The sequence below is a fragment of the Protopterus annectens genome, chromosome 4.part0 (genome assembly GCF_019279795.1).
Source record: "Protopterus annectens isolate FY-2018-M chromosome 4.part0, PAN1.0, whole genome shotgun sequence".
In the NCBI taxonomy this organism is placed as follows: Eukaryota; Metazoa; Chordata; order Ceratodontiformes; family Protopteridae; genus Protopterus; species Protopterus annectens.
Genome location: NC_056733.1, coordinates 225,168,868 through 225,195,408, shown reverse-complemented (window position 1 = coordinate 225,195,408; position 26,541 = coordinate 225,168,868). Strand labels below are relative to the sequence as shown.

The 26,541-nt window shown below is 45.0% G+C and overlaps 1 protein-coding gene across 3 annotated transcripts in view; it reads right to left on the bottom strand.

Annotated features, from left to right (window-relative positions):
* Positions 1–26,541, bottom strand: part of GPS1 (G protein pathway suppressor 1) — a 2,619,406-nt gene that overhangs the window by 1,998,877 nt on the left and 593,988 nt on the right. For all 3 annotated transcript variants that reach the window (XM_044068228.1, XM_044068227.1, XM_044068226.1), the window contains exon 4: positions 11,622–11,786. In XM_044068228.1, coding sequence (XP_043924163.1) covers positions 11,622–11,786 — 165 coding nt within the window. The remainder of the gene's footprint in view (positions 1–11,621; positions 11,787–26,541) is intronic.

Below are 26,541 nucleotides of genomic sequence, written 5' to 3'. Positions count from 1 at the left end.
TTGTTCCTACAGGCAGAAGGCTCTGAATTGCTTGCAGTGACAACAGCACTGCCCTCATCTCTAGAACATTTATGTGCAATAAGGTCTCCGAATCGTTCCATGTGCCTTGGACAGTCCTGCTCGAATAATGCCCCGCACACCCAAAACGAGAGGCGTCCGTGGTCACCATGGCGAGAGGGAGGCCGTGGCAAATGGGCATCCCGCCTGGAGGTCCGGCGATTGAAGCCACCAAACGAGAGCCCTCTTGCAGGTCCTGCTGAGAGAAATGGGGTGACTCAAGGGGTAATGAAGAAGGGACCATTGGACTTGGACAGTCCACAGTAAAAATCCTCATGTTCAGACGCGCCATGGGAAGAAGGTTTATAGTGGCTGCCATGGACCCCAGGGCCCTCAGAACTAATCCCGCCGGAGGTTTTGAAGATTGAAAGATGGCCCGCACATGTGCCCTCAAAGTGTGTATCTGGTCGGAAGTTAAGAAGACTAGTTGTCTGTTGGTGTCCAGTCTGGCCCCGATAAAGTCTATCACCTGAGTCGGGGTGAGAGAGGACTTGTCCGAGTTTATAGTGATCCCTAGTTGTGGAGCAAGGTTGAGAAAGTAGTCCCTGGCTAAGCATAGTAGATGCCTTGTCAGGGCGGTGAGGAGCCAGTCGTCCAGGTACGGGAAGACCTGCATTCCCTGGAGTCTCAGGTGGGCCGCTATCACTGCTAATACCTTGGTGAACACCCTGGGGGCTGAGGTGAGACCAAAGGGGAGGACCCTGAATTGATAATGACTGGCTCCCAGCCAGAAGCGGAGAAACCTCCTGGACCGTTCGTCCATTAATATGTGGTAGTACGCGTCCCTGAGGTCTATGGAGCGCATCCAGTCATTCTCCCGCAAGAGGGGGAGAATAGATTGAAGAGTGACCATCCGGAACTTTTCTCTGGTTACTGACAGATTTAGTAGGGAAAGATCGAGGATGGGCCTTAGGTCCCCCATCTTTTTTGGCACCAAAAAGAACCTGGAGTAGTAACCCGATCCGGACTGGCCTGGGGGGACATGCTGGATTGCTCCTTTTCCTAAAAGCAGCCTAATTTCCGCAGCCGCTGCCTCCCTCTGATTGGGTGGAACATCGGGGAGGTGTCCGGGGGTGTCAGGAATGTAGGCAAAGGGAATTCTGTATCCTCTGGATATGATACGAAGCACCCAGCGGTCTGTTGTAATGGACTCCCAAGCTGCCAGGTGCTTGAACGCCTTGACTGCCTCCAGAGTGGAGCAGTCGGGCAACCCTTCAGGGTTGCTGCGTGGGCCGATCAGAGAAGGTTTCTCTGGACCCAAAGTTCTTCGGGCCCCCTCTGCCTCTGGGGCGGCATCCACCCTGTCCTCCTCTGCCGCAGAAGGACTGGGAGTCCGGAGCGGACTGGGATTGTTGCGACTTTCGGAACCACATCTTCTTCTGTCCCTTTTGGTTCTTGGAGAAGGACCTCTGGGGAGCAGAGAAGCGGACTCTGACGGCAGACAACGTCTTCCCGTCCTTTTCGCTCTGGACCAAAGTCTCGCGAACTGTCTTGCCAAATAGGACAGAACCATCGAAGGGGGCATTCGCAAAGGACGCCTTGAAGGGTTCCGCGAAATCACAATGTCGGAGCCAGGCCTGGCGCCTCATAACAAGGCCTGCTCCGCTAGCTCTAGCGACCCCCTCTGTAGCATGGGATAAAAGCCGCATAGAGATGTTGGATATAGACCTAAGAGTGGCCATGCGAGTGGAGTACAACTGTTTGTACGCCCCCGACATGGACTCCGGGGGCGATGCAGCGTACTCTTTGATAAGGTCTCGCTGCAGTCGAATGATATGTGCCATGTAGTTCAGGGACCTTACAGAGAAGGTCACAGAACTAAAGACCCGCTTCCCGAGACGGTCCATCGAGCGAGACTCTTTGCTCGAGTGATGGACCAAGGGACACTCTTGGGCTAACTCCCTCTTGGTGGCTGCCGCCACCAACACGGCATCTATGGGGAGTCCCTTGCTCCAATGGGATTTCTCTGCTGGAGGGCTCAGGATCTTGTCGGGACATTTGGGACTGGCTCCACAGTGTCCGGTTCCTTCCACTCCCTAGTGGTGATAAGGTCCACTAAGGGGTCGGCCGGAGGGAACACCCAAGAGGTAGATGGGCCTGCTTCGAACGCCTCCAGGAACACGGATTTGTCCGAGGAAGCCTTGGGGGCAGACCACCCCCCTCTTATCCTAAGCATTTCCATGATGTCTCTGAAGGAGACATCCTCTGGGGGTGACCTTGGGCAGCCTTCCCCCTCATCCAAATTCGTGTCTTCTGTCAAGGACTCGGGGGAGTCCACGTGCCTCCTCTTACACTTCCGCTTGTGAGGAACATCCTCGGGGGGACTGTCCGAGGACGACAAACCAGCAACGTCTTGTTCCAGAGGAACGACCTGAGACGTCGAAGCAGGCTGTCCCTGTGGCCAGGCGACGGAAGCCCTACCCAAACGAGAGGGAGTGCGGGATGGAACCGTAGCATGGAGCGGGGGCCTGGATGCACTCAACAGAGCCCTCTCCACCACATCGAAGGCAGAGGGAAAGCCACTCTCTCTAGGATCCGAGAGCCGACCCTCACTCAGATCCGATGGATGGATCGGAGCCGGCATCGAGACCATCGGATCCGAAGGGTCAGTGTGCTCCGACCTGGATGGAGCCGAAGACACACCAAACCCCTCGGATCCGAAGCTCAGAGCACGGCTCCGAGAGCTCGGGTCCAATAAGGATGGATCCGGAAAACTCGAAGGAAGAGTCGGAGCCTAAGTACCAGATACTGTCGGCGCAGACCCACCCCCAGCTCTGACGCTGCCTGGCTCCGAGCGCTCCGAACCCAGGAAGCGGGTCGGAGAAGGAGCTATCGAGGCAAAGAAGGGTGTTGAGCTCCCCCCCGGAGGGGGGGAGGGGAGGCAGGAGCACTCCCATCTGCATTTGGGCCTGGATGAACCTTCGCATCACCCGGTCCAAATCAGCTTCAGAAAGGCTACGCGTTGATCTCGACGAGGCCACCGAGGCTGGCCGGGAGTGCCGCCTCGATGACCTCGACGGAGATCGGGTCTCCTCCTCCTCGGGTCCCAGTGAGAAGCATGGAGACCGGAGCCGAGAAGGAGACGACCTGGAAGCCGTAGAGGGAGAAGCCTGCTTAGCAGGGGGGGCCGAAACAGAGGCCACAGCCCCGCCGCTTGTGGTGCTTCTCCTTCCGTTTTTCTCTCCTGACCTCCCTCTCCTCCGGCACCGAAGCGGGAGATTGAGTCCCGGCCGGGGGGGAGGCAGGCAGGAGTGGCCACCGCCGAAGCCTGGGAGGAGGCCACAGAAGTACCGGAGGCCGAAGCCGAATCCGGGGGCAAAAGTCCCGCCAGGATCAGCTTAGACCTCCGGTCCTTCAGTGCCCTGGGGTTGAACGCCGCACAGATAGTGCATCCAGAGGAAAGGTGTTCAAACCCAAGGCACGGGACGCACCGAGTGTGGCCATCCGCCGGGGAGAGCTTATGGCCACACTCGGTGCACTTAGAAAAGATTGGCTTTGGGGCCTCAGACATTATAAAGGAAACTCACTCGCTAGGCCCCAAACACACTACACACAGAACTACGTACCAGCGAAGGGGAGGGAGGGTAAAATTAACTAAAAGATTCAACTAACAGTATTAAACCAAAGGGAAACCTAACCACAACACACTCGTACACTTAAAGGTAAAAGAAAACAAAGTTTTAAAACTTCTCACAACTCTGACCAGAAGCGCGGCAAACTAGATATGAGGTCAGTCAGGGTTGGCAGGGGATTATGGGTAAGGGGAGGAGCTAGGAGCTCGGATCCAAGCTTTGTAAAGTTGCCGGCTCAGATCCGAGGTCGGATCCATATCCCACAGGTTGCAGACCAAATGAAGTTAACTACTTCAGATGAAGAGTTCTTTCAGTGATCAAGTCGGGAAGAATTTATTACTTTTAAACTTAGTATTGAATTCTGAAGATCTGGACTGTTTTAACCATTTCTGAATGCTGAATTTCAGTTAACTGGCTTGTTTTTATAACAAAGTGAAGACAGCCTGCTAACCTCACACTGAGGTCAGCTATTCTCCATGTACCTCTGATTATGTCAACAGCAAGAAGAATTACCCTACTTCTTGCTACAATGCTATTCAAAACAGTACAGTTACATCACTGCCCACCACCTCTTTGAATGCAATTAAAACTCCAATTTATTCACTCGGAGGCAACACACCGAAGATGCACTCACACTTACTAGGCCCTGATACAGTTCACTCATATGTGAAGGCTTTCAGGAACATGAGGCTTGTCTGCTAGATTCAGATTAAAAAACAGAAAAGATGGCTTTCAAGAAAAATTAAATTTAAATCTATAAATGCAAGAGCTTCAGTTAATGGATAAAATAATCACAAAGCTAGAGAGTAAAAAAATCTACAACAGTAGGTAGAAAAAATAAAAGTATTCTGTAGCTGAATGTCTCACTGCAACTGTTTGCAAATAAAAACCATGATATACTCATGTTATACTGCAAAATGTCAATTGTTGGTACTTTTGTACACTTGGTTCATAGCTAAGTATTAGGCTAGCTGCCCTTGCAGGCATTTTTAAGCCTAGTCAGTTTCCCCTTCTATGCTCAGAATAACGCATCATATTTGGTTATAGATTTTCTTGACCATAGGATGGTAAAGCGAAAGAAGTTATGTACTTACTATAATATTCCATTTGTGCTGTCCATCTTCATTCTTCCTCAACTGTTGGGATTGGATCCGATCTGATCTTCGAATCTCACTCTGTTGTTACTATAGCTCCTGGCCACAAAAACCTCTCAAGTGCCCCCTTACCCATAATGCACCAACCCCTAACATACCTCAGATCTTGTTTGCTGTTTTACATAAAGAAGAAAGAACCACTATAAAAATTGTAATAGAATAAGCCATACCTGGGGCTTAAAATGAAGGGCAGTGGTGTCCTTTTAAACACTTGTTCTTCCAGAAATTCATCATGAAAAAAGGTTGGGGATTGGAAGTTGATGAAGAATGAAAATGGACTACACAGATGGAAAGTTACGGTAAGTACATAACTTCTTTATCTAATTTTGTCAATTTTCATTCTATGCTCAGCTGCTGAGACAGAGTCCCCCAGCTACCTAAATTCCTGGGTAGACTCTAATGAAAGATATTCCTGAGCACAGGTGAACCAAAGGCTGCTCTTCCCCTTGAGACCAGATCTAGTTTGTAATGAGTAATAAAGGTATGAAAATTGGCCCAAGTTGTAGTTATACATACGTCGTCCATGGAAGCCCTAGATAGGAATACTGAAGAAGTTGCCATGGATCTAGCTGAATGAGCTCTTAGAGGTTTTAAGGATAAACCCAACTTGCTGTAGATAAATGATATGCAATCCATCAGCCATCTGGCTAAAGTTACGTTGCAAGTGACTTTCGCAATTCAGAATATGCAAAGGACACAAATAATTGATCGGTCTTATATATTTTGCTCTATGTAGGTAAAAACGTAATTGTCTGTGGACATCCAATAAATGTAACATATATTCAAGTTCACATTTAGCTGCTCGTTCACAGGAGAATGAATTAAGGCCTGCAGCACCAAATTTAAACCCCATGGTGGAGTAAAATATTAATATGGAGGTCTCAGTAGGAGCGTGATAGTGTGAAAATTAGAGATTGCTGCTAACTGAACTCTTAATTGTTGAGCAGCTAGCTCCTTCATTAAACACTGTTGCCAAAAATTGAAGAACACTTTGTACAAGGGCTGAGAAGGGGTCAATGTGTTTCAGTTGTGCCAAAAAACAAACCTTTTCCATTTACTTCCGGTAAAGACTTCTTATAGTAGCCTTATAGGAAGATAAAAGTATGTGATGGACAGGGGAAGACAGAATCAGTTGTCTGGCTATTAAAGGAACTGAAGAAACCATGCTGTTAGCTTGAGGTTTGAGATAGCAGATGAATCATGCCTGTCGAGTGAGACAGGAGGTCTAGAATAAGATCAAGAATCCAAGGTGGGTAAAGTAGACGAGACCAAACGAAGGGGAACCAAAGCTGTCGAGGCCAGTAAGTTGCAATGAGGATGAGACTTTGCTCTTCAACTGGGCAGCTTTCTGTAGGAGTTTGAGAATTAGGGGAGTTGGGGGATAGCAATAGAGAAGACCGGGGGGGCAATCATGCAGTACAGCATCCCTCACAGATTCCACCAGTGGAGGAATAAGGGCAAAGAAGCTGCTGCACTTGTTGTTTAGGGGAGATGCAAAATGATCACAGCAAGGCCAGCCCCACTGATGGAAGATCACATCTGTCACTTTCCTGTTGACAGACAACTCGTAAAGTAGTAGAATGGACTGCTCAGTTTGTCTGCTCTCATGCTGGACTCCCAAGAATGTGCACTGCTATAAGAAAACAGTTGGAAGAAATTCCTCACTGCCAAACTCTGAGGGCTTCTCGACACAAGGGATGTGACCTGGTGTTGATGTACCAAACTACTGACATGTTGACCGTCTGGATTGCAACTGTCCCAAAGGAGTGTGTGTCTAGGAATGCCTGCAATGCTAAGAGAACTGTTATCATTTCCAGAGCATTGATATGCATGTTGGTCTCTTCAGGGGACCAAGTGCCTTGGACTGTTTTCCCCAAGAAGTGCCCCCACCCACCTAATCTGAGAAGCATCTGTGGACACTATACCATTCGGCTGAAAGAGGATGAAAAGCCAACCCTGTAGAACCGCGTCTGATCAAATCGATCACCAAAGGTATCTCTTGCATGCCTGAGTGATTCTTATTTCTGCTGACGTGTTGATAAAGAATCGACCACTGCATTACTAACATCTAGTGAAGAATTCTCATTTGAAATCCTGCATGCTGACACTGTCCCCAAGGCTTGCAGGATCAATCGAGCTGAAATTTTGGTACTGTAAATTAGTTTCCCGACCTGGAATCTGATGGTCTGCACTCTTGAGAGAGGAAGAGAAGCGGCCACTGATACTGTGTTTAACACCGCTCCTATGAATTCCAATGTTTGAGTCAGTTGTAACTGAGACGTGTTGTAATTTATGGCTATCCCCAGATGCGAACAAGTCCAGAGTACCTGACCTCTTACTCTTATTAGCAGATGCCTGGTTGGTGCAGTAAAGAGCTAGTAGTCTAAGTATGGAAACACTCGGAATCCCTGGAGTCTCAACTGAGCTGCTACCCCTGCCAAGCATTTGGTGAACACCCTGGGGGCTGTGGACAGGCTAAAGGGCAGTGCTCTGAACTGATAATGACTGGCTCTCAATCGGAAGCAGAAATACCTTCTGGATTGCGTGTTCATTTTTATGTGACAGTAAGCATTCTGAAGGTCTGTCAAGCACATCCAGTCGTTCTTGCCCAAAAAAGGCAGAATGGACTGGACTGTGACCATCTGAAAGTGTGTGTGCCGAGCTGACTTTTTCAAGCCACCAAGATCCAAAATTGGCCTCCAATTCAATGTTTTCTTTGGCACTAAAAAGAATCTTGAGTAAGTTCTGGACTCAATCTGATCTAATGGGACTTCTTGGATGACTTTTTTTAGCAGCTTGAGTATTTCTAATGCTGCTGCTTTCCTCTGAATGGGTGGAACATCAGGAAATTGACATACAGATGCAGGTAGGAAGGAAAAGGGAACTGTATAACTTCTGGAAATAATTCTCTGCAGCCAAGTATCTTTTATGTCTAGCCAGGTTCTCTGGTGCAGGGATAATTGACCCTAAATTGCCTCCAGAGGGGGACAATCAGGCCTCTTTCAGGAGTGCTGATACGGTCTATCTGAGAAAGGATCTCTGGACCCTTGGTTCTGCAGGCCTCCTCTGCTGTGTGGGTATCATCATTTATTTGAGTTGCTCCAGTGTCCCCAGGGGAACCATTTCGACGTGGATCTTAGAAAGGACCCTGTGACTTCCTGAACCACATTTTCTGACCACCTCATTGACTTCTAGAAAAAGGAGGAGTCGAAAAATGTAGGTCCACTACAGAGACTGTCTTTCCATCTTTTTCACACCTGGAGTGTGTGTCCTTCAATTTTGGACCAAACAATAAACTGCTGTCAAAGGCTGCATAAAGAACAATGACTTGAAAGAGTCCACAAACTCACACAAGGGCATCCAAGCATGTCTCCTGATGGAAATGCCTGAACCCACCATACTTGAAGCACCTTCAGCTGTATGTGAGATGAGCCTCATGGACACATTTGAAACAGACTGAAGGATAGCCAACTGAGAAGCTACAGAAGATTGAGCCTCAGCAGCAGTGGTCCCTGAAAGTTCCTTCAAGTCCCTTTGTAGTCTTGCAAATTGTGCCAAGTAGTAGTGACCTATCGGCAAAGGTTGCTGAAGCATACACACACTTCCCAAATCTGTCCAATGCCAAAAACTCCCTGTTAAGGACAGAGGAACTCTGCTCGGCAAGTTTCTTCTTGGTGGCCGCTGCCATGACCATAGCATCTACGGGCAACCCTTTACTCCAGAGCTCCCTACCTACAGGTGGAGCCAGAATCCAATCTGGTCTCTTGGGGATTAGCTCAACCGAGTCAGGCTCCTTCCATGCCTGCCTAGACATCAAATTAATGAGCTCACTGATGAGTGGAGTAACCCAGGAGGTAGACTGAGCAGCTCCAAAGACTTCCAGAAATACTGAATTCTCCAGTGAAGGGTTATCAGAGGACCAACCACCCCTCTACTGAAGGATCTCAAGGATGTCTCCAAATGAAACATCTTTAAGGGGTGATCTTGGGGACCCTTCATCGAAATCAGTATCGTAAGTGATTAACTCCCGAGGGAAGTTCAAGTGCCTCCTCTTGCACTTCCTCTTCCTAGGGACTTTCTCTGTGGGATGCTCCAGTGAAGTGTCGGAAGACATTGTAAAACCCTGCTGGGTGGCCTGGAGACTTTGAGCTAGCTATCCATATGGCATAGAATGATGTGGCTCAAGGAGCAGAGACACCCGAGATCCAGAGGGAAGATGTAAGGGGGATCCGTCTGTCCTGCTGGAGCAGAAGACACTCTCTTCACTACCTTCTGCTCCACAGAGAAGGAAAACAATGGAGCCAAGAAGCCAGGCTTCTGGCCCACTGGTTCCTTCTGCCCCAAATGCAATCTGAAGTGGAAGTCGGAACCAATCTGTCCAATACACAGGCTCCAAGTGGCAGAGATGGCTCAGAAAACTTTGGAGTCGACTCCAATGCCTTGGACCAGACAGGGGTGCTTCGGCTCCAAGAGTCAACAGGCTCCAAAAACATCGGAGCCGGTGCACTCAGAGACAGATTTGGATCTGAAGATAAAAAGATCTGAACCAGATGGACCTGGAAGGCTCGGATCCAGGGGCTTCGAAACAGTCGGTTGAATCAAAGAAGGAGCCACCACAGGCGGTGTGGTTAAGGTATGGGCTTCCTGAAATGAAAGAGTAGGAGCCAGGAGACCACCCATCTGTGACTGAGCCGAGAGGACTCTCCTTATCATTCTGTCCATGTTTTCTTCGGTCAAACCCCTGGAAGAACAAGATGATGCGAAGGAAGGTGAAATAGACAGTTCTCTTTCCAAGAAGGGAGAAGGTACTCTTGAAGGTTCTGGATCCAAAGTAGGCGAGAACCTAGTCCTGGGCAACATTCTTGGATCTGAAGAGGGTGGATCCGTGGCGAGTTTAGTTGGATCTGTCAGAGGTCAGATCACTGTGGACTTCGGATCTGACGTGCTTGTTTTTAGGTGGCTCTAAAGAAGATGGAGTCAATGATAAAGAAGGTTTAGGAGACTTGGTAGAAGGCTCCTTAGATTTCGTTGTGGTGGGACACAGTGCCAGAAATAGCAAACCTTTCAATATTAACTTATTCTTTCTGTCCATAATTGTATGGGGATTAAAATTCTTTCAAATGGTGCAATCAATTTGGAAGTGGTCCAGGCCCAAACAGCATACACATACGGTAGGGTTGTTGGACAAGGGCAATTTGTGCCCACACTTCTGGCATATTTTTAAAACCCGAAGAGTCTTTATCAGACATCCTGCAACAATAACAGAAACAAACAGTAAGGAATTTTTTTTTATTTTTTTATATAAAGAAAAACAGAAGTAAAAGAAAAAAATACCAGCTATGGCACTGAGAAATACATGAAAGTGTAACAGGACAAAGAAAAAGGAATTCAACAAATACCAACTATGGTATATAAAAACTACACAAAGTTTAACTGCAAGGGAGAAAGACTATTTATAGATTTACAAAAGATAAAATACTAACACCATAAAATGAAGAAATCACTCGAGAGCTCAAGCTGACCATGTTGATTCACGAAAGCGGCAAACAAGATCTGAGGTATGTTAGGGGTTGCTGCATTATGAGTAAGAGAGGGACTGGAGAGCTTTTTGGTGGCCACGAGCTACAATAACGGCAGAGTTGGATCTGAACCCAAAAGTTGAATTGAGAATGAAAACTGACATCAGATTTATATATTATCCACAATGAGAATAACTCAGATTATACTATAGATAATTTCAGGGGACCTATGAATGGGATAAAGCATTTAGGAGCTGCATCTATCCCTCAGTATTACAGGGGACAATCATAGGATAACATTTTGTTTCCCATCCATATATCTTAACGACACTTGAAAGTGGACAAGGATGAACTTTGCCTTATGTGGATGAGGAGTCTGTTCCATAGCAGAGGTATACTGTGCAAAATATACCTCTCCCTCCCAAAACATTCTGCTGATGTTACAAAAGAGGCTTAGACCCTACACCAAGTATTTCTGATGCCACTTTGTTGTTTGACTTTTCTTACAAGCCTTATATTTATTTTTTGCTACAGTATGTTCTTTTTGTAAAAATGTAAGTTCTCATCCTGTCATCCTCCACAGGACACTCCAAGAGCTCCTCTGCCTGCACTCAAATCAGACCATTTATTCTATAAGGTTAAAAGCCAAGTATGCCCTGACTAGACATGAGACCTAAAAGGCCACCAGCCTAAATCAGATCACCCATTCCTCCTGGGATAGAGAGTCAAACAGTAGAGGAAAGGCTAGACCTGCAAGTCCTTCTGAGTGGCCTATCCCCACCCCTCCAAATAGGCATCTCACTAACACGTGACGGTGCTTGGTCATGGGAGAGGTACACACATTCCCACACACCCCCCACCCCCAGAACAGCTTTATGCAGCCCTACATATGTACCACTCTAGCAATGCAAGATTGCCTGACTCTTGCTCAGATTATTGTCTAGCCTCGTGACAGGAATTGCCAACTGCAAACGATCAAACTGCCCTCCTTTCCCAAGGATCAGAAAGCAAGTGTTAATGAATCAAGCCTATTCTCTCTACCCAAATCCCGAAACGCCCATCACGCTATCAAAAAAAACAGGATGCTTGTGCCCCAGGCAAGACATCACCTCTTTAAACAAGGCTATTCTCAGTACTGCTGTAATTTCCTGCTCTGCACCGAGCTTGAGTTGCCGCTGAAAAGGGTATATGGACCAGCACACTCAAACTGATAAAATAAAATACATCCTGCAACCATCAAAAACTGCACTGTGAATTACAACTAATGCAAACACTGCTTCTGGATAGAGATGCTCACTTCAGGACAAGCATGTGCTCACCTAATACTCTCTTTGATGGAGTTTCCCTTATAGTTCTTCAGGTCTGTATCAAGTTTCTCCAGCTTCAAGGCAGCTTTTTTTCTGGTTGCTTCTGCCCAAGCATTATCAAGAGATGGTGGTTCAACTCCTCCTTCAGGAACAGCATCTGGAATGTTCTGCAGCTCCCTGAAAATTGAAAACACACTGAAGTGCATGTAGAAACCAATGGGAAAACTTTAACAACCAAGAAAGGAACACATCTTAAAAATGATTTAAGAATGAGGGACACCACATATCTCAGTCTGAGTTACTATACGTTAAACACAGAACTGCCAAAAATGCAAACAACACATATTTAACTAGCAAGTGCTCGTTGGGGAAAGTATAGTTGTATAAAATCTTACTATAATGATAGATGTCCTTCTCTTCACTGTTGCAGTACTCATAACATTATAGATCCCTTGTCAAGGGGAGCCCGATGTTTGGCCGGTATACCAAAGCCTTTAAGTTGCTTTAAGGTACACCGTATGTCACACTTATGCTCCTTGCATAGCGTAGGGCATATAAAGGTAACATCTGGAAGTACCATCCTCAGAACTGACAGTCCCAGTAGGAATGCCAGTCCAAGGAAAAGAAAAAGGTAACCACTACATCCAGAAGGCAAATGGGCCAGAGGAGGGAGGGAGTGAATACTGCAACAGTGAAGAGAAGGATGTCTACTGTTATGGTAAGATTTTACACAACTGTACTATGTCCTTCCATTTCACTGTTGCAGTATACATAACATTAGGGAGAGTGACAAAGCTCAGAAAGAAACATGAGAGGAGGAAAAACCAGCATAGCCCTCTAGAAAGCCATGAAGGATGGCCCTACCAAAACCAGCTCTAGCTCTGAGGATTCCATCCAACTTGTAGTTTTTGGTAAATGAACGCACAGAAGTCCAGGTAGCTGCCTTAAGAATAGCGTTAGTATCCAAACCGTTGAAAATAAACACCAGAAGAAGCTACAGTCCTAGTACAATGAGCCTTAACAAAATAATGAAGGCTCTTACCATGAACAGAATAACAAAAAGAAACAAGAAGTACTTTGCTTGGATACAGTTAATCCTAAGGACCCAGGATGAAAGGAAACAAAAAGCTTATCAGATTTCCTAATAGTCTTATCCAAATAAAATCTGAGTTCTCTATGCACATCCAACGTGGGCAGCACCTTTTCACTGGAGGACTGCGGAGAAGGAAACAAAAAGTGGGCAAATGAATAGACTGATTAAGGGACAACTCATTTACCACCTTAGGCATAAAAGGAGGATTAGTATGCAAGGACACCCTGTCCTTATGAAACACCAAAAAAGGAGGAAAAGCCACAAGGGCTTGAAGCTCAGACATCCATCTGGCAGACGTAAGGGCTAACAGAAGTACATTCTTCCAAGAGCAATGTTGCAATGAAGCTGAAGATGCAGACTCAAAAAGGAGCTAGAGTCAATTTCCAAAACAAAATTAAGATCCCAGGGAGGAGAAACAGGTTTCCTGGGAGGCCTAATATGAAGGACACATTTAAGAAATAGTTTAGCCTCAATTTTAGAAGCTAAATGAGGAGATAAAGTCAGACACGCAGCAATAGCTGATATGTGGGCCATAAAAGAAGAATAAGCCAATCCATCATTGAGCAATTCACACAGATAACACAGAACCACAGAAAGTGGATCCAGGGTTACGAAATACACGAGACAGAAATCCTCTGCCATTTGGACAAGTAGGATTTCCTAAAATTGGGTTTCCTGGACTCCTGCAGGACCCTAAGCATGTCATCAGAAAAAGGTGTCCATGCGGAATTAAAATCCTATCACCCACAGTGTCAGCTGAAGAGTGGACAAGTGGGGATGGATGAAAGATCCCTTATCTTGTGTGAGTAGGTCCATATTGTGAGGTAACTTGTGATGACTGCCTTTGGCTAAACGCAGAAGAGGAACCAATGTTTTCTCGGCCAAAAGGAAGTCACCAACAAGAGTATGGGAGCATCCTGTTGAATTTTGAACAGGACTTTTGTAATAAGCGGAAGGGCAGGAAAGGCATAAAAAAATCCCCTTCCAAGAAAAAGATAGTGTGCCCACCTTCCAAACCAGAGGACCCGGGATTCTGGCACAAAATGGAGGAAGCTGTCTGTTCAGATGGGAGATGGAGAGAGATATTTGAGGAGTACCCCACTGGTGGACAATGACCAGAAACACATCCCTGTGAAACATCCATTCGTTGGACTGAGTTAAGCGCCTGCTTAGACGGTCTGCCACAATATTTAGACCTGAGGGACTGTAAACTGCCTGAAGTGTCACTTGATACTGGACAGCAAGATCCCATACTAAAAGTGTCAACCAGCAAATAAGGTAAGATCTTCCCCCACCCTTTGTTTACATACCACATCACTGCGTTATTGCCTGTAAATACCTTGACAGGTCCTGGGGAAAAAAGGGGATGAAAAGTCTTGAATAGCCAACAGGAGAGCTCTCATCTCTTTGATATTGATGTGCTCTTTCTGTTAAAGAGGCGACCACGGCCCCTGCAGTTTAAGGGAGCCAAAAGCTGCTCCCCCCATCCCACGTCTGAAAAGTCTGAACAGCTCCTGAGAAGAAATAGGGGGATGAAAGAAGAGCCCTGGATTCAGGCACAACTGCTGGATCCACCAGTGAAGTTCTTTCTTGAGACAAGGCAGACGAGGAACTCCAAAGTTTAGGGAATGCACATGTTGAAGCCAAACCAACTTCAGAAACCATTAAACGTTCTCATGTGGAGTTCGGCTAGAGGGAGCATAGGGATGGGTGATGCCATGAATCCCAGAGCTCGCAGAAACTCCCTGGCTGCAATAGAGGCCAGAGGAAGAAGACTTTGAAAGAAAGAAATGAGTGCCACGGTCTTGGGAGGAGGCAGGGATACCAGCATAGGCACCATCTGGATCCTGTACTCCAGAAAAACATGGTATCATGGAGTCAAAAAAGACTTTTTGAAGTTTATTGTAAACCCCAGGCTTTGCAGAATGAAAATGGCAAAGTGAAGGTTTCGCACCAGGATCTCTGTTGAAGATGCCTGAAACAGGAGGTCATCCAAGTAAGGAAATATTTGGATCCCCTGAATCCTGCAAAAAGTAATCACAGGAGCGAGGCATTTCGTAAATACCTTGGGGTAGTAGAAAGGCCAAAGGGCAAAGCAGAGAAATGAAGATGCCAGGAAGCAGAGAAACATAAAAATTTCCTGAAAAGGGGATGGATCAAGATATGGAGATGACATCCCTGAGATCCAGAGGCACCATACAAGCCTGAGGAAGCAGAAGAGGAAAAGGTCTGAAGGGATAACATTCAAAAGGAGAGCACCTGCAGAAAGGTGTTTAGATGAGAGAGGTCTAGAACTGGTCTCAGAGTACCCTATTTCCTGGGAACTAGAAATATCCTGGAGTAAACCCCCCTCCTCCTTTAAGACACAGGTACCTCTTAAATAGCATCCTGAGTCAAAAGGTCCGATAGCACCTCTGGAAAGGGGGAGAGTTGTTCCTGAGTGGGGTGAGGAACACCCAAAAAGGGGGAAGGGATTTCCAAACAATGAAATATCCCTGGCGAATAATGGACAGGACCCATGAATCCCGAATAATTTGTAGCAAAACAGGGAGAGAGAGAAAGGTGAAGAGGAAAGTGGCTAGGAAGAATAGGATAGTCAGACAGCACCTAATTTATATGAAGAGCGAGACTTCTGATGCACAGAAGTCTGAGTAGCCTTAGCAGGATTAGCCCACTTGCCAGCCTTCATACCCTTATGAGGAGGGTGAGATTGCCTGCAAACAAAAGCTGGCTTACTTGGGGTAATTTCTCTGAAAATTAGGCACAGGAGAAACAAACATGTTTAAGTTCCTATAAAGCTTTACCCTTATCCTGAAGGGACTTAAACATAACAGTAGCAGCTTTTCCAAACAAGTGTTTATCAAGAGGGGCATCAATCAACTTAGCCCTATTATCATCAGGCAAAGGTTGAAGCCAAAGTCAAGAATACCTCCTCATCACAGAACCAAAAGCAACAGCCATAGAGGAAGCATCTACTGCAACATAACTACACTTGATAGAATGACGAGCCACCAGGGAGGAAGTCCCTAACATGGAAAGAGCAGAAGTTTTACCCTCAGAGTCCAAAAAACCAGAAATAATCAGACAAGCCTGGGATAGAAGAACCAACACACACCTAGACATATGGGTCTGATAAAGTAACAGAGGTGTAAATCTTCTTGCCTAGTTTTTCCATGGTCCTGCTATCTTTATCAGAGGGTAGTAACTTTGGAGAAGGAAGTAATTGAGAGAGAGCTTGTTAGAAGCTACAGATACTACTAAGGGGTCAGGAGAAGGACACCTGTACAGAAATTCACAGTCCTCAGGCAGCCTATAGAATCTATCGGGTTTCTTAGGAGCAGGGGGCTGGGAGTCTGGAGTCCTAGAATAATTTGAAAATGCATCCAACAAGGCAGCCAAAACAGGAGGAACAGCAGAATGTTTAGGAGACTCCATCTGCAGCAACTTACAGTAGGTTTTTATGCACCTCAGAAACCTGAGCACAATCCCATTTAAAAATCTCCATTATCCTGGAGATTGTGTCCCCAAAAGAAATCTCTTCAAAGCGAGCATCAGGACTGGTAGATTGATTTCCTCCGATTCACAGTACAAAGGAGAGGGAATCGGAGAAGAGTGAGCAAGGGATTCCTCATCCGAATCCAGCTTCTCAGAGGAATTCTGTTCCCTGGGTCTTTTTAGGGGAGTAGAGGACCAAAGGGGGGCCTGGAACAGAAACTCCCTGAGGAGGTATCAATGCCATCAAAGCACTAAACAAACTCTGGGTGAAGGCCTGCCATTCACTCCGTGGATCCTTAGGAGCAGGATAGGTTTAGTCTTTTGTTTTTTCTTCAGTGGGACATCAGCCTTATAAAATTTGGAAGGCACTGACCCAGGACAGCATTCAATGATGGTAGTAGGGATGTCTTCTCTGACTAAAATTCGAGGAACACCCCTAGGTCCCTTGGAGATAATCAGCCATGGTTCCACTCTAAACATCTGAAGTGGACATCTGCAAAACCTCTTCTGACGTCCTAAAAGTTGGATCCCTGCCAACCTCCAATCCTGTTGCAGCAGAGGAATCCAGCTACACAGCTGGGAGAACCTCTGGGCATTCACTCACCTCTGGTGAGACGTCCGTCAGAGGTTGAACAGTGGAAGATTCTGGCCTATGTTTTTTGGCCTTCTTCACTGATGTCTGTCCCTTGGAGCAAGAAGTACCCTTCATCATGTCTTTTGCAAGAAGCTTAAAATGCTGACTTTCAAGAAAGACTGCCAAAGAAGACAGTCTACTATGAAGGGTTTTTGGTACAAAAGTCTGACAAATGGAACAGAACGTATGGTCATGGCAGGCACCTATGCAAAAGAACCACTGGCTGTGGCAATCTTTATGAGGAGTGTTTCCCAGAATGGCATTTACCCTTCTTGGATGACATGAAACCCCACAAATAAAAATAAATAAGAACCCCAACAGGGCACTTATCTGTAACGGCTAGGTGAACCAGCAATGGAACAGGAGTTCAGACCAACAATCAAATGACGGCATTTGGACTAGCAGCAAAGAAGTTCTGAGGATAGTACGTTCAGATTTTACCTTTATGCCCTATACCACACAAGGAGCATACAAGTGACGTACATTGTACCTTACTTAACACAACCTAAAGGCTTTGGTACACTGGCCGGACCTCAGGCCACCCTTGGCAGGGGATCTCTAATGTTATGAATACTACAACACTTAAATGGAAGGACATGTACAGTTGTGTTAGGTACTTATCACTTGTACAGCTTCAAAAGAGAAAATGACAATGCGACTACTAGGTTTCCAGTACCTTTTGTCAGATACTTACTTGTTTCTTCCAGAAGTGGGTACACACCCTTAGCATGAGACAATATGCTCGTCATGGTTATGTACCCTAGGCATTAACTGACCTTCACTCTAGAAATCTGACATTACCTCACGCCACTGTTAGATCTTCTAATTTGAAACTACAACAGCCTAATTATCGTATTCAACAAATGCTTTCTATAACATCTCTGAGAATGTGATTATACATGGGTACGCAGCTTTAGTGCAAATGAGCTAGCTACAGTGACTGGCATATCACATGGTGCAACCTTGACCATACAGAGATCAGTTGGAAAATATACCTCACAAAGTTCAGACCATCACTGTTTCTGGGTGTCATTTAGACCTCAAAAATTGAATGGCACATTTGCTAAAACTGAAGAAATATATCTGCTGCTAATTAATGTGTTTGGAACTATAGAGGTACAATTCCCAGCAGAAATATGGCTTAAATGCTTTCCTGAATTCCTGTGCGGCAAGAAACTTCACTGGAAACTAATGATCAAAATATGACAATTATTCCTCAGTGCAGGTGAAAGCTGAAACATTGAAGCCCAGAGTGCTATATTTCTACATGCGGCAGGGGAATACATTTAACTGTTTTTTTTTTTTTTTTTTTTTTTACTTTTTTTTTATAATAAAGGCAGACAAAATTTCAGTGCTAAAGAAAAAAACATCAGTAATTGCCAATCATTTATAAGACATATGTTGTTTACAAAATTCCATGTTCCTAGAGAGACTACAGATGTCAGAGTTAGAAAGATGAAGCCCAGAACCAAAGACTTGTTTGGTAAACTGCATGATTCCCTAACGAGAGAGAAATACAATTGTAGTATGAAATGATGAAACAAGGAGTAGGCCAATTAACAGACGAACCTGACTTCATCAAAAGATATGGAAACTAGCAAATCAAGTAATTCATGTTAGCAGTTTTACTTCAGTGACCTCTAGGACTAAGGCTGGCAGCAACTAAGTAATCCCAGCTAATAAAACTTTCCCAAGCTAAATAAACCCCTCACTCAATGTACAGTGATTAAGGGCCTCAGTAGTACAGCTAGGCTGGGGTGAGGTTTGCATCCAATATGGTCAAAATGTGTTAGGGGCACAGTTGGTAGCTCCCTTTTTTTTTTTCTCTGTGTGTTGGCTCTCGTGTAGATGACTAGGCCCACTAATGTTGACCTGTTTTTTGTCTTCTTCACTCATGTATAAAGCGTGAGGGAGACTGGTGTTATGACCTAGCACTCATCTCCTGTTGATAAGCACCAGATTGAAGGGTCCTTCCTTTTTTCCACCTTCACAGTGATTATGAGAGGGTACAAGAGCAGACAGCGACACTGTGCTCCATAAGATGCCAGCAATGCCTCTGAATGTCCTATCACCAGATCTTTGAATTACATGAAGGCAGAGAAAGGAAAGCAAAAAATAAGTCTCCTCCAGGCCCAATTTTGAGGGAGGACAGTCCTGGAGTTGAAACTGCCAATGTAGCTTTGTCATTACACTAAGCATATAACTTTCATTTAGCACTGAGTTCCAAAATAGTCACCTCTAAGACCGTCATAAACTAAGTACTCTTGGGTGAATCACCAAGTGAGGAATCCCAGAAAAGAGTGTATTCTGAACAGAACTACAAGAACGCATCTGAATGATGATATATTCTAGGGTACCAAAAATGCCCACTAGTGGCAGCAGCAACAAAAGCCACAGAAACATAATTGTCTTCACATGTGGCAATAAGTGAAAATGTAAACTTGAGGATTTTTAGCAAAACACTAAACTAACCTACGAGTGCCATGTCCCAGTGATCATACTGTACAATGAGAAGCTGAAACTGAAAAAACAATACCAAGATATTTTGAGGGCAAATAGACAACTACTACAGTTTCTCCTAAAGTGACTCAAACTGTAAGGGGCTGAGTAATGAATATACATGGATGACAAATGGAAGTTTTTTTCTTACTGTTTGGTTGCTATAGCATCACCCAAGAAGATAAATCACAGGCCAATACAAAACACCTTCCCAAAAAGGTCAACAATTTGAGACTTACCTAGAGAAAATGTGCATTCTAACAGCTAAGGTGTCCGACTGCGCATAACAAAGTTAACTTATGAAGCCAGGTTTAGAGACAAAATGTCAGAACCATGTAAGCTAGAGCCAAGGAAAGTACAGTTGTATAAGCGAACTTACCATAATAGTAGATGTCTGGATGATCACTGCTGCAGAAGCCTTAGCTATACGAGTTTTACCCTGCTAAGAATATAATACTAAGCCAGCTTTCAAAGCTTCATGGCAATTTCCACATGCCCAAATCATTAGTTAAGCCTGACCTTAGCTGACTGAAAAAAATGAACTTCTGAACTCACCATAATGTTCCATCTGTGCTGTCCATTTTCATTCTTCCTTAACCTGTGGGTTCGGATCCAAACCTTGGATCAGACTCTGCTGTTTTCTATAGGCCTGGGATCCAATTCTCGAGCTCTTCCCTTACCCATAATGCCTCATTCCCCCAAATTACCTCAGATCAAGTTTGCTGCCAACATAGAAATAGTATACTCTATCTCTATATACAGATCCGAAACAGATAGGAAAAAGTTCAGGAACTCAAACAGGGACTGAATTCCTATAGACATAGCCATCAGTTCATTCACAGTTATGGACAGGGGGAAGGAGGGATGGAAGGTTGAGGAAGAATGAAAATGGTAAACACAGATGTAATGTTATGGTGAGTACATAACTTCTTTATCTAATGTTATTTTCATTCATTCCTCAACCTCTGGGACAGAGTCCCTAGTGACAATAACCTTGGATGGGCCACATGGAAGGACATTCCAGAGCACTGCAGAACCAAAAGCAGCTCTATTTCTAGAGACAATACCCAGTCTGTAATGTGCAACACAGGTATGAGAGTTCGACCAAGTAGTAGCTGCACTAATGTCCTCAATTGAAACTCTGGACCAGAAGGCTTGAGATGTAGACATTGATCTAGTACAGTGAGCGGTGACATGCTAAGGTACTGTAACACCTTTGGAAGAATACACATGAGATATGCAATCTATAATCTATTTAGCCAAGTGAATTTGGACAATGGCCTTCCCATTCTAACATTTGAAAAGGAAACAAACAGCTGGGCTGTTTTTCGGAAAGGTTTTGTTTTATCTAGGTAAAAATGTAGTTGTCTGAACATCTAGAAGATGCCCAGACTCACCAGGTGGACAGGAGAAATCACAGACTCTGCTACACTTTGCTGTGAAGGAAAGGTTACTTTGCTTTTATTTTTTGTATTTTGTATTACTTTATTGCCTTTTTATATTTTGAATACTGTGGTTTGTTTTCTTTACCTTGTGTTTTATCTGCATTCTGCTTTAACAGCATATTAAAACTTCAAGAGAGACCACAGCTCTGTCTCTTCTGAGTCAGGCAGAATTTTTTTCCGCCCTCCCACCCAGTTACAGTTGTCTTGTTAAATACCATTGTCTTTCTAATTGCCTGCCTCTTATGTTAATCTGACCATATATCTCATTTCCTCTCTACTTTCACTGGCTTGTGTGAGTAATCACAAAATAAACATTTTTGAAATCCCTCCCCTTCAACTATTTAAATTTATTGGCTATCCTACTGCATTCCATAGTACCAGAATACAAAAGTGACCACCCCTTTCAATCCATCTTGCTGTTTTAAAAATAGTAATTCTCCACTAAACCTTAACTTTTTAAACAGGTAAAACTTAAGTTACCTACTTTCACATCTAACTTCTCTAGTGCACACTGCAGTGTGCATTTTTTTTCATCTTACCTTTAAGCATCCCTGTGACTAGCACTTGCTCTAATACCTGCTGGAAAGCACTAGGAAGCCTTAAACTGTTACAAGCACTCAACTCTCCTTGTTAATAAGGAGAAATTAATAGTAGGCACTAAACGGCCTATAATTGCAAAATACCTTGCTAAGGTAAGGGAAAACAGCTCCTGTACTTTACAAAAAAAAAAAAAAAAAGCACCAAACCAGGCATGTCCAAGGGTCAGCTTCCGGTGATTTCTCCTGTCCACCTGGTGAATCTGGGCATACTGGGGCAATGCAGTAATTACCTCATGTACACAGACAACCCTCTCTCCCTACCACCCAACACTACAACCTGTGAGAGATGCACTTACATAGCCAAAATGGAAGCAAAGCTCTCTCCACCCAAGACTGTGCTAGACAGTCAAGAGGAGAAGGTTAACACCCACACTACACCTCAAGCAACACATAGCCCTTCTAAACCCACACCACCAACACCCACATATAGCAACACTAAATCCACATATGCAGAGGCCCTTAACTGTAACCTGCCCAAGCAACAAGGACCTCTGAAGCTGAAACGCAAACAAACACCAATCACAACCAAAGTGTCACATAGTTCACAACACCAGTGTGCAACACAGCAACAGCCCCTAAGGCAAGACAAAGTACCTAACACTTTAGTCATAGGTGACTCTATAGTCCGGCACACTGATGTCCCACTCACCAGGTTGAACAAGGAGAAAATTACAGTCAGCTGCCTGTCGGGTGCCAGGATCTGCCACATAATGCATGCACTCAAGTCACTCCACAACAAGTGCAAATATGACTGTCATTGTCCATGTTGGAGAGAATGACTTGAGACGTACCTCCCTAAACTACATGAAGAGAGACATGGAAGAGCTCTCGGATCATGTGGCCCAGGCAGGTATGACCCTAGCCTTGAGTAGCATCCTGCCTTCGCCCAGAATGATACCACAATATAAGGACAAAATGACTGACTTCAACAATTGGCTAAGCTTCTGGTGTCAGTCAAAAAGGATCCAATATCTATCTGCCTGGGACTACATGATCGACAGACCACGATGCTTTGCCAGAGATGGTCTGCACCTGTCGCCCCTGGGATTCAGGTTACTAGCTAAAGCTCTTGCCACCCCTATAGTGCCTTTTTTAGGCAAAGGTCAAAGCCACTGCCGTAACAGGTACAAGCATGCAAAATCTGAAGGTAATGCTACTCAATGCTAGAAGACTAAACCTCAAAATGCACTCTCTCGAGGCACTCCTAAAAACAGAGAACATCGATATCCGTGCAGTAACTGAGACCTGGTTCAAGGCTCCAGCGTGCACCCCTGCAATACCGGGCTACAACTCTTACCACACTTTTCGGCCACCAAATCAGGACCGAAACACTAAAGGTGGAGGAGTGTCAATATTCACCAAGGATATTCACACCACTAGGCTAATTGCCCAAAACAATGCATCTGAAATTCTCCAGGTGCAACTAACACTAGGAAAGACTGCAATCCAAATTGTAGCTTGCTACAGATCCCCCACCATACCCCATGATTCTCACTACACCTTTCTAAACATAATGGAAAATATTAAGATAGAACCAAACACCCTAATACTGGGTGATTTTAACTATCCTGCCATTAACTGGGAAAACTCCTCATGTACCAACACCTTTGCCCAACAGTTCTTGGAATTCATAAATTCCAACACCCTGGATCAACTAATCCATGGTCCCACCAGGGGCTCCAATATCCTAGACCTGGTCATTACCAACATGGGGAATCGCTGCTCCACACCTATGATCACCCCCTCATTAGTCAGGTCTGACCATAAGCTAATCACCCTTAACATCCACATCCCACCCCCACCCCCCAAGTAAGGAAACCTCCATAAAAAACTTCTCCAAATCCAACTTCATGCTACTCAAGTCAGAAGTTACAAACTTCATGATACCCATGCAGACAGGAACTGAAAGTTCAACTGCTGAATCCTACATTAAGGCACTGTACGAGCACATCCACTCATGCTTGCATCGTGCCATCCCAAATAGAACCAAGATGCTCTCATCCAAAAAAATGAAGCCAATCTGGTGGTCCCCTGTCATAAACAAACTTTACAACAAAAGGAAGAAACTGTTGCAGAAAAGAGGAAAATCCCAGGATGCAAAAAACACCCTTACCAGCCTCAGTAAGAAACTTGAGATCCTTCATAAAAATCTTCCAAAGCTAGTTATGAAAATAAAATTGCCAAAGATTCCAAAGACAACCACAAAGCATTCTATAACTATGTCAAGAATCTAAATGGCAATGCTCAGATCTGCTCAGAGCTAAAACAGAATGGCATTAAATATACTGATCCCAAGGATATTGCCAATATCCTGGCAGAAAGATTTAGTGCCAACTTCACCCCCCTCTCACCCCCCTAAATGGCCCATCTCAATACCGGAAGATTGCCAAATTCTGGTAATAACGGCTACACAAGAAAAAAACGCACTCTCCAAAGATAAGAATACAGCATCCATGGGACCAGATGACATCCCGGGCTGTGTACTACATGAACTACAATATGAACTGGCACCTCACCTAAGTGTCATGTTTAATCATAGCCTCACCTCAGGTTTCGTGCCCACCGAGTGCAGCACAGCTGCAGTTATCCCACTCCACAAAAGGGGATCCACCTTGTATCCCAGAAAAGCATGGTTTTGTACCTACCATAAATGTAGATGTTCGAGTGTTCACACTGCTGCAGTCATTACACTTGGGTTATCCTGACATCAGGTGGTCCCGTAGTCGGCCAGAGTTCCAAAGTCTTGGTCCGGCGTCGGTTGCTGTCGCTTCTTCCCTGACGTCAGTGCGCCAGGGGTATAAAAGATGCATCCAACGCCATTTTCTTCAGTTTTTCTTGCCCCAGATGTCAGGTGCCCCCAAGTAGGTAGGCAATACATATTGCTAATAAAATATATATATATAAAATAAAACCAATACCTTCAGATACAAGCAAATACACCACAAAGGTTGCATAGTATAGACAGGTATAGATAAGCCCAGCTAGGAAAGAGGGGAATGGAGGGAGGGTAACCTGGACTGCAGCAGTGTGAACACTCGAACATCTATATTTATAGGTTCATAGGTTAGTACTAGGCTAACTGCCCTTGCGAGCCATTGTAAGCTTAGCCAATTATCCCTTGTGAGACTCAAACCCTGCATCTTGTGTTTGTAAGGCAAACACCTTAACCATGAGGCCACCCTTCCAACCCCCCCAACCAAATGGTAGGTACAAACCTGTACTATGTTCATCGTGTTACACTGCTGCAGTCATTACACTAGGGTAGAATCCCAAAGCTAAGGTTGGGTGGCTGGACTATAAAGAATTAGGATTGGCTATGAGGCCCTGCAGAACTGCAGTGGCAAATCCTGCTCTGGATTTAGAGTAAAGAGGCAAGTGGTAAAGGTGTGCACTGAACTCCAAATTGCCACCTCCAAAATTTCCTTGGTTGGTACTCCTCTGAGAAAGGCTGTTGAAGTGTCTGCTGCTCTGGTAGAATGTGGCCTAATGTTATTAGGGACTGTTTTTCCATGCTGTGTGTAGCAGTAACGAATACAGTGTCCTATCCATTTGGAGATAGTTTGCTTCAAGATAGCCTTGCCCTGTGATCCTGCAGCATATGCCACAAACAGTTGCTCAGTTTTTCTGAAAGCTTTTGTTTTGTCCAAATAGAAGCGTAGCTGCCTATGTATGTCCAAGGAGTGCAGAAGTTTCTCCCCTTTATTCTGAGGGTTTGGATAAAAAGTTGGCAAATGGATGGTTTGGTTAAGAGCCACACTAGATACCACCTTTGGCATGAAGGTGGGGTTTGTCCTTAAAGAGACCCTGTCCCGATGAAAAATTGTAAAAGGTTCCACTGCCATTAATGCCTGTAGCTCTGAGACTCTTCGTGCTGAAGTTACTGCCAGGAGCAGAGCTGTTTTCCATGATAAAAATTTTAGTTCGGCTGTATTGGCTGGCTCAAAAGGTGGTAGGGTCAGTTTTTCCAAAACGAAATTGAGGTCCCAAGTTGGTGTTGGTGCTCTCCAGGGCGGTCTTATGTTTTTAGCCCCTCTGAGGTACTGCTTTAGCAAGGGATGAGAGAATAAAGGAGGATACGTGTTGTAATGTGCTGAAATGGCAGAGGCGTGGATCTTAATTGATGAGAAGGATAGGCCTTTGTCCAGCATCTCAGTTAAGTATTGTAAAATCTGAGGAATGTTTGGGACAAGAGGGTCAAGGCTTTGAGCCTGGTTCCAGGCGCAGAATCTCTTCCATTTTTCTGAGTAAGATTTCCTGGCGATAGGCCTCCTGGCCTCCAGAATGACATCCATAGCAACTTTAGAGAGAGGTGTTGCCTGCCTGACTAATGGATCTGCCATGCAGCCAGGTTTAGTGTTTTGAGCTGACCGTGCAGGATCTGATTGTTTTGTTGAGTCAGAAGGTGTCAAATTTGAGGCAAAATCCATGGTGGGCCTTGAGCTAAGTTCTTTAAAATTGGGTACCAGTGCTGGCGTGGCCAGTCTGGAGCAATCAGGATCATCTGTGTTTTTTCTTGTCTGGCTTTTAGGAGTACCTTTGAAAGGAGAGGCAGTGGTGGGAAGGCATAAACTTTTAGGTTTTTCCAGCTGAACGAGAGGGCATCCACTTTCCATGCTTGTGTGTGGTAAGTCCTTGTGCAGAATTTTTGTGGTTGGCAATTCAGTGGTCATCCCCATTTTTGCGTTACCATGCTGAAGACTTGTGGATTCAATTTCCATTTGTGAGGGTCCATGATATTTCTGCTTAGATCTTCTGCCAGAGTATTTTTCCTTCCTGGCAAGAATTGTGCTTGCAGATGAACTTGATAGGTTAGAGCTGTGTTCCACAAGGTCATGGCTTGCCTGCATAGGGGATAAGAATGAGTGCCCCCTTGTTTGTTTATGTACCACATTAATGTGGTGTTGTCTGTCCTTAATAATAATTGTCCTGGATGCAGAAAGTCCTTGAAAGCTGTTAGGGCATTTTGAACAGCCAACATCTCTTTTTGATTGATGTGAAGATACATATGGTCTGTGGTCCACCTGCCCAGAATACATTCTCCTGCGATGTGTGCTCCCCAGGCGTAATCCGAAGCATCTGTTGTTAGAGTCTGCCTGGCTGTGGGTAGAGTGAAAGGCTGACCCTTGTTGAGATGACACGCTTGTGCCCACCATCGAAACTCCTGTTG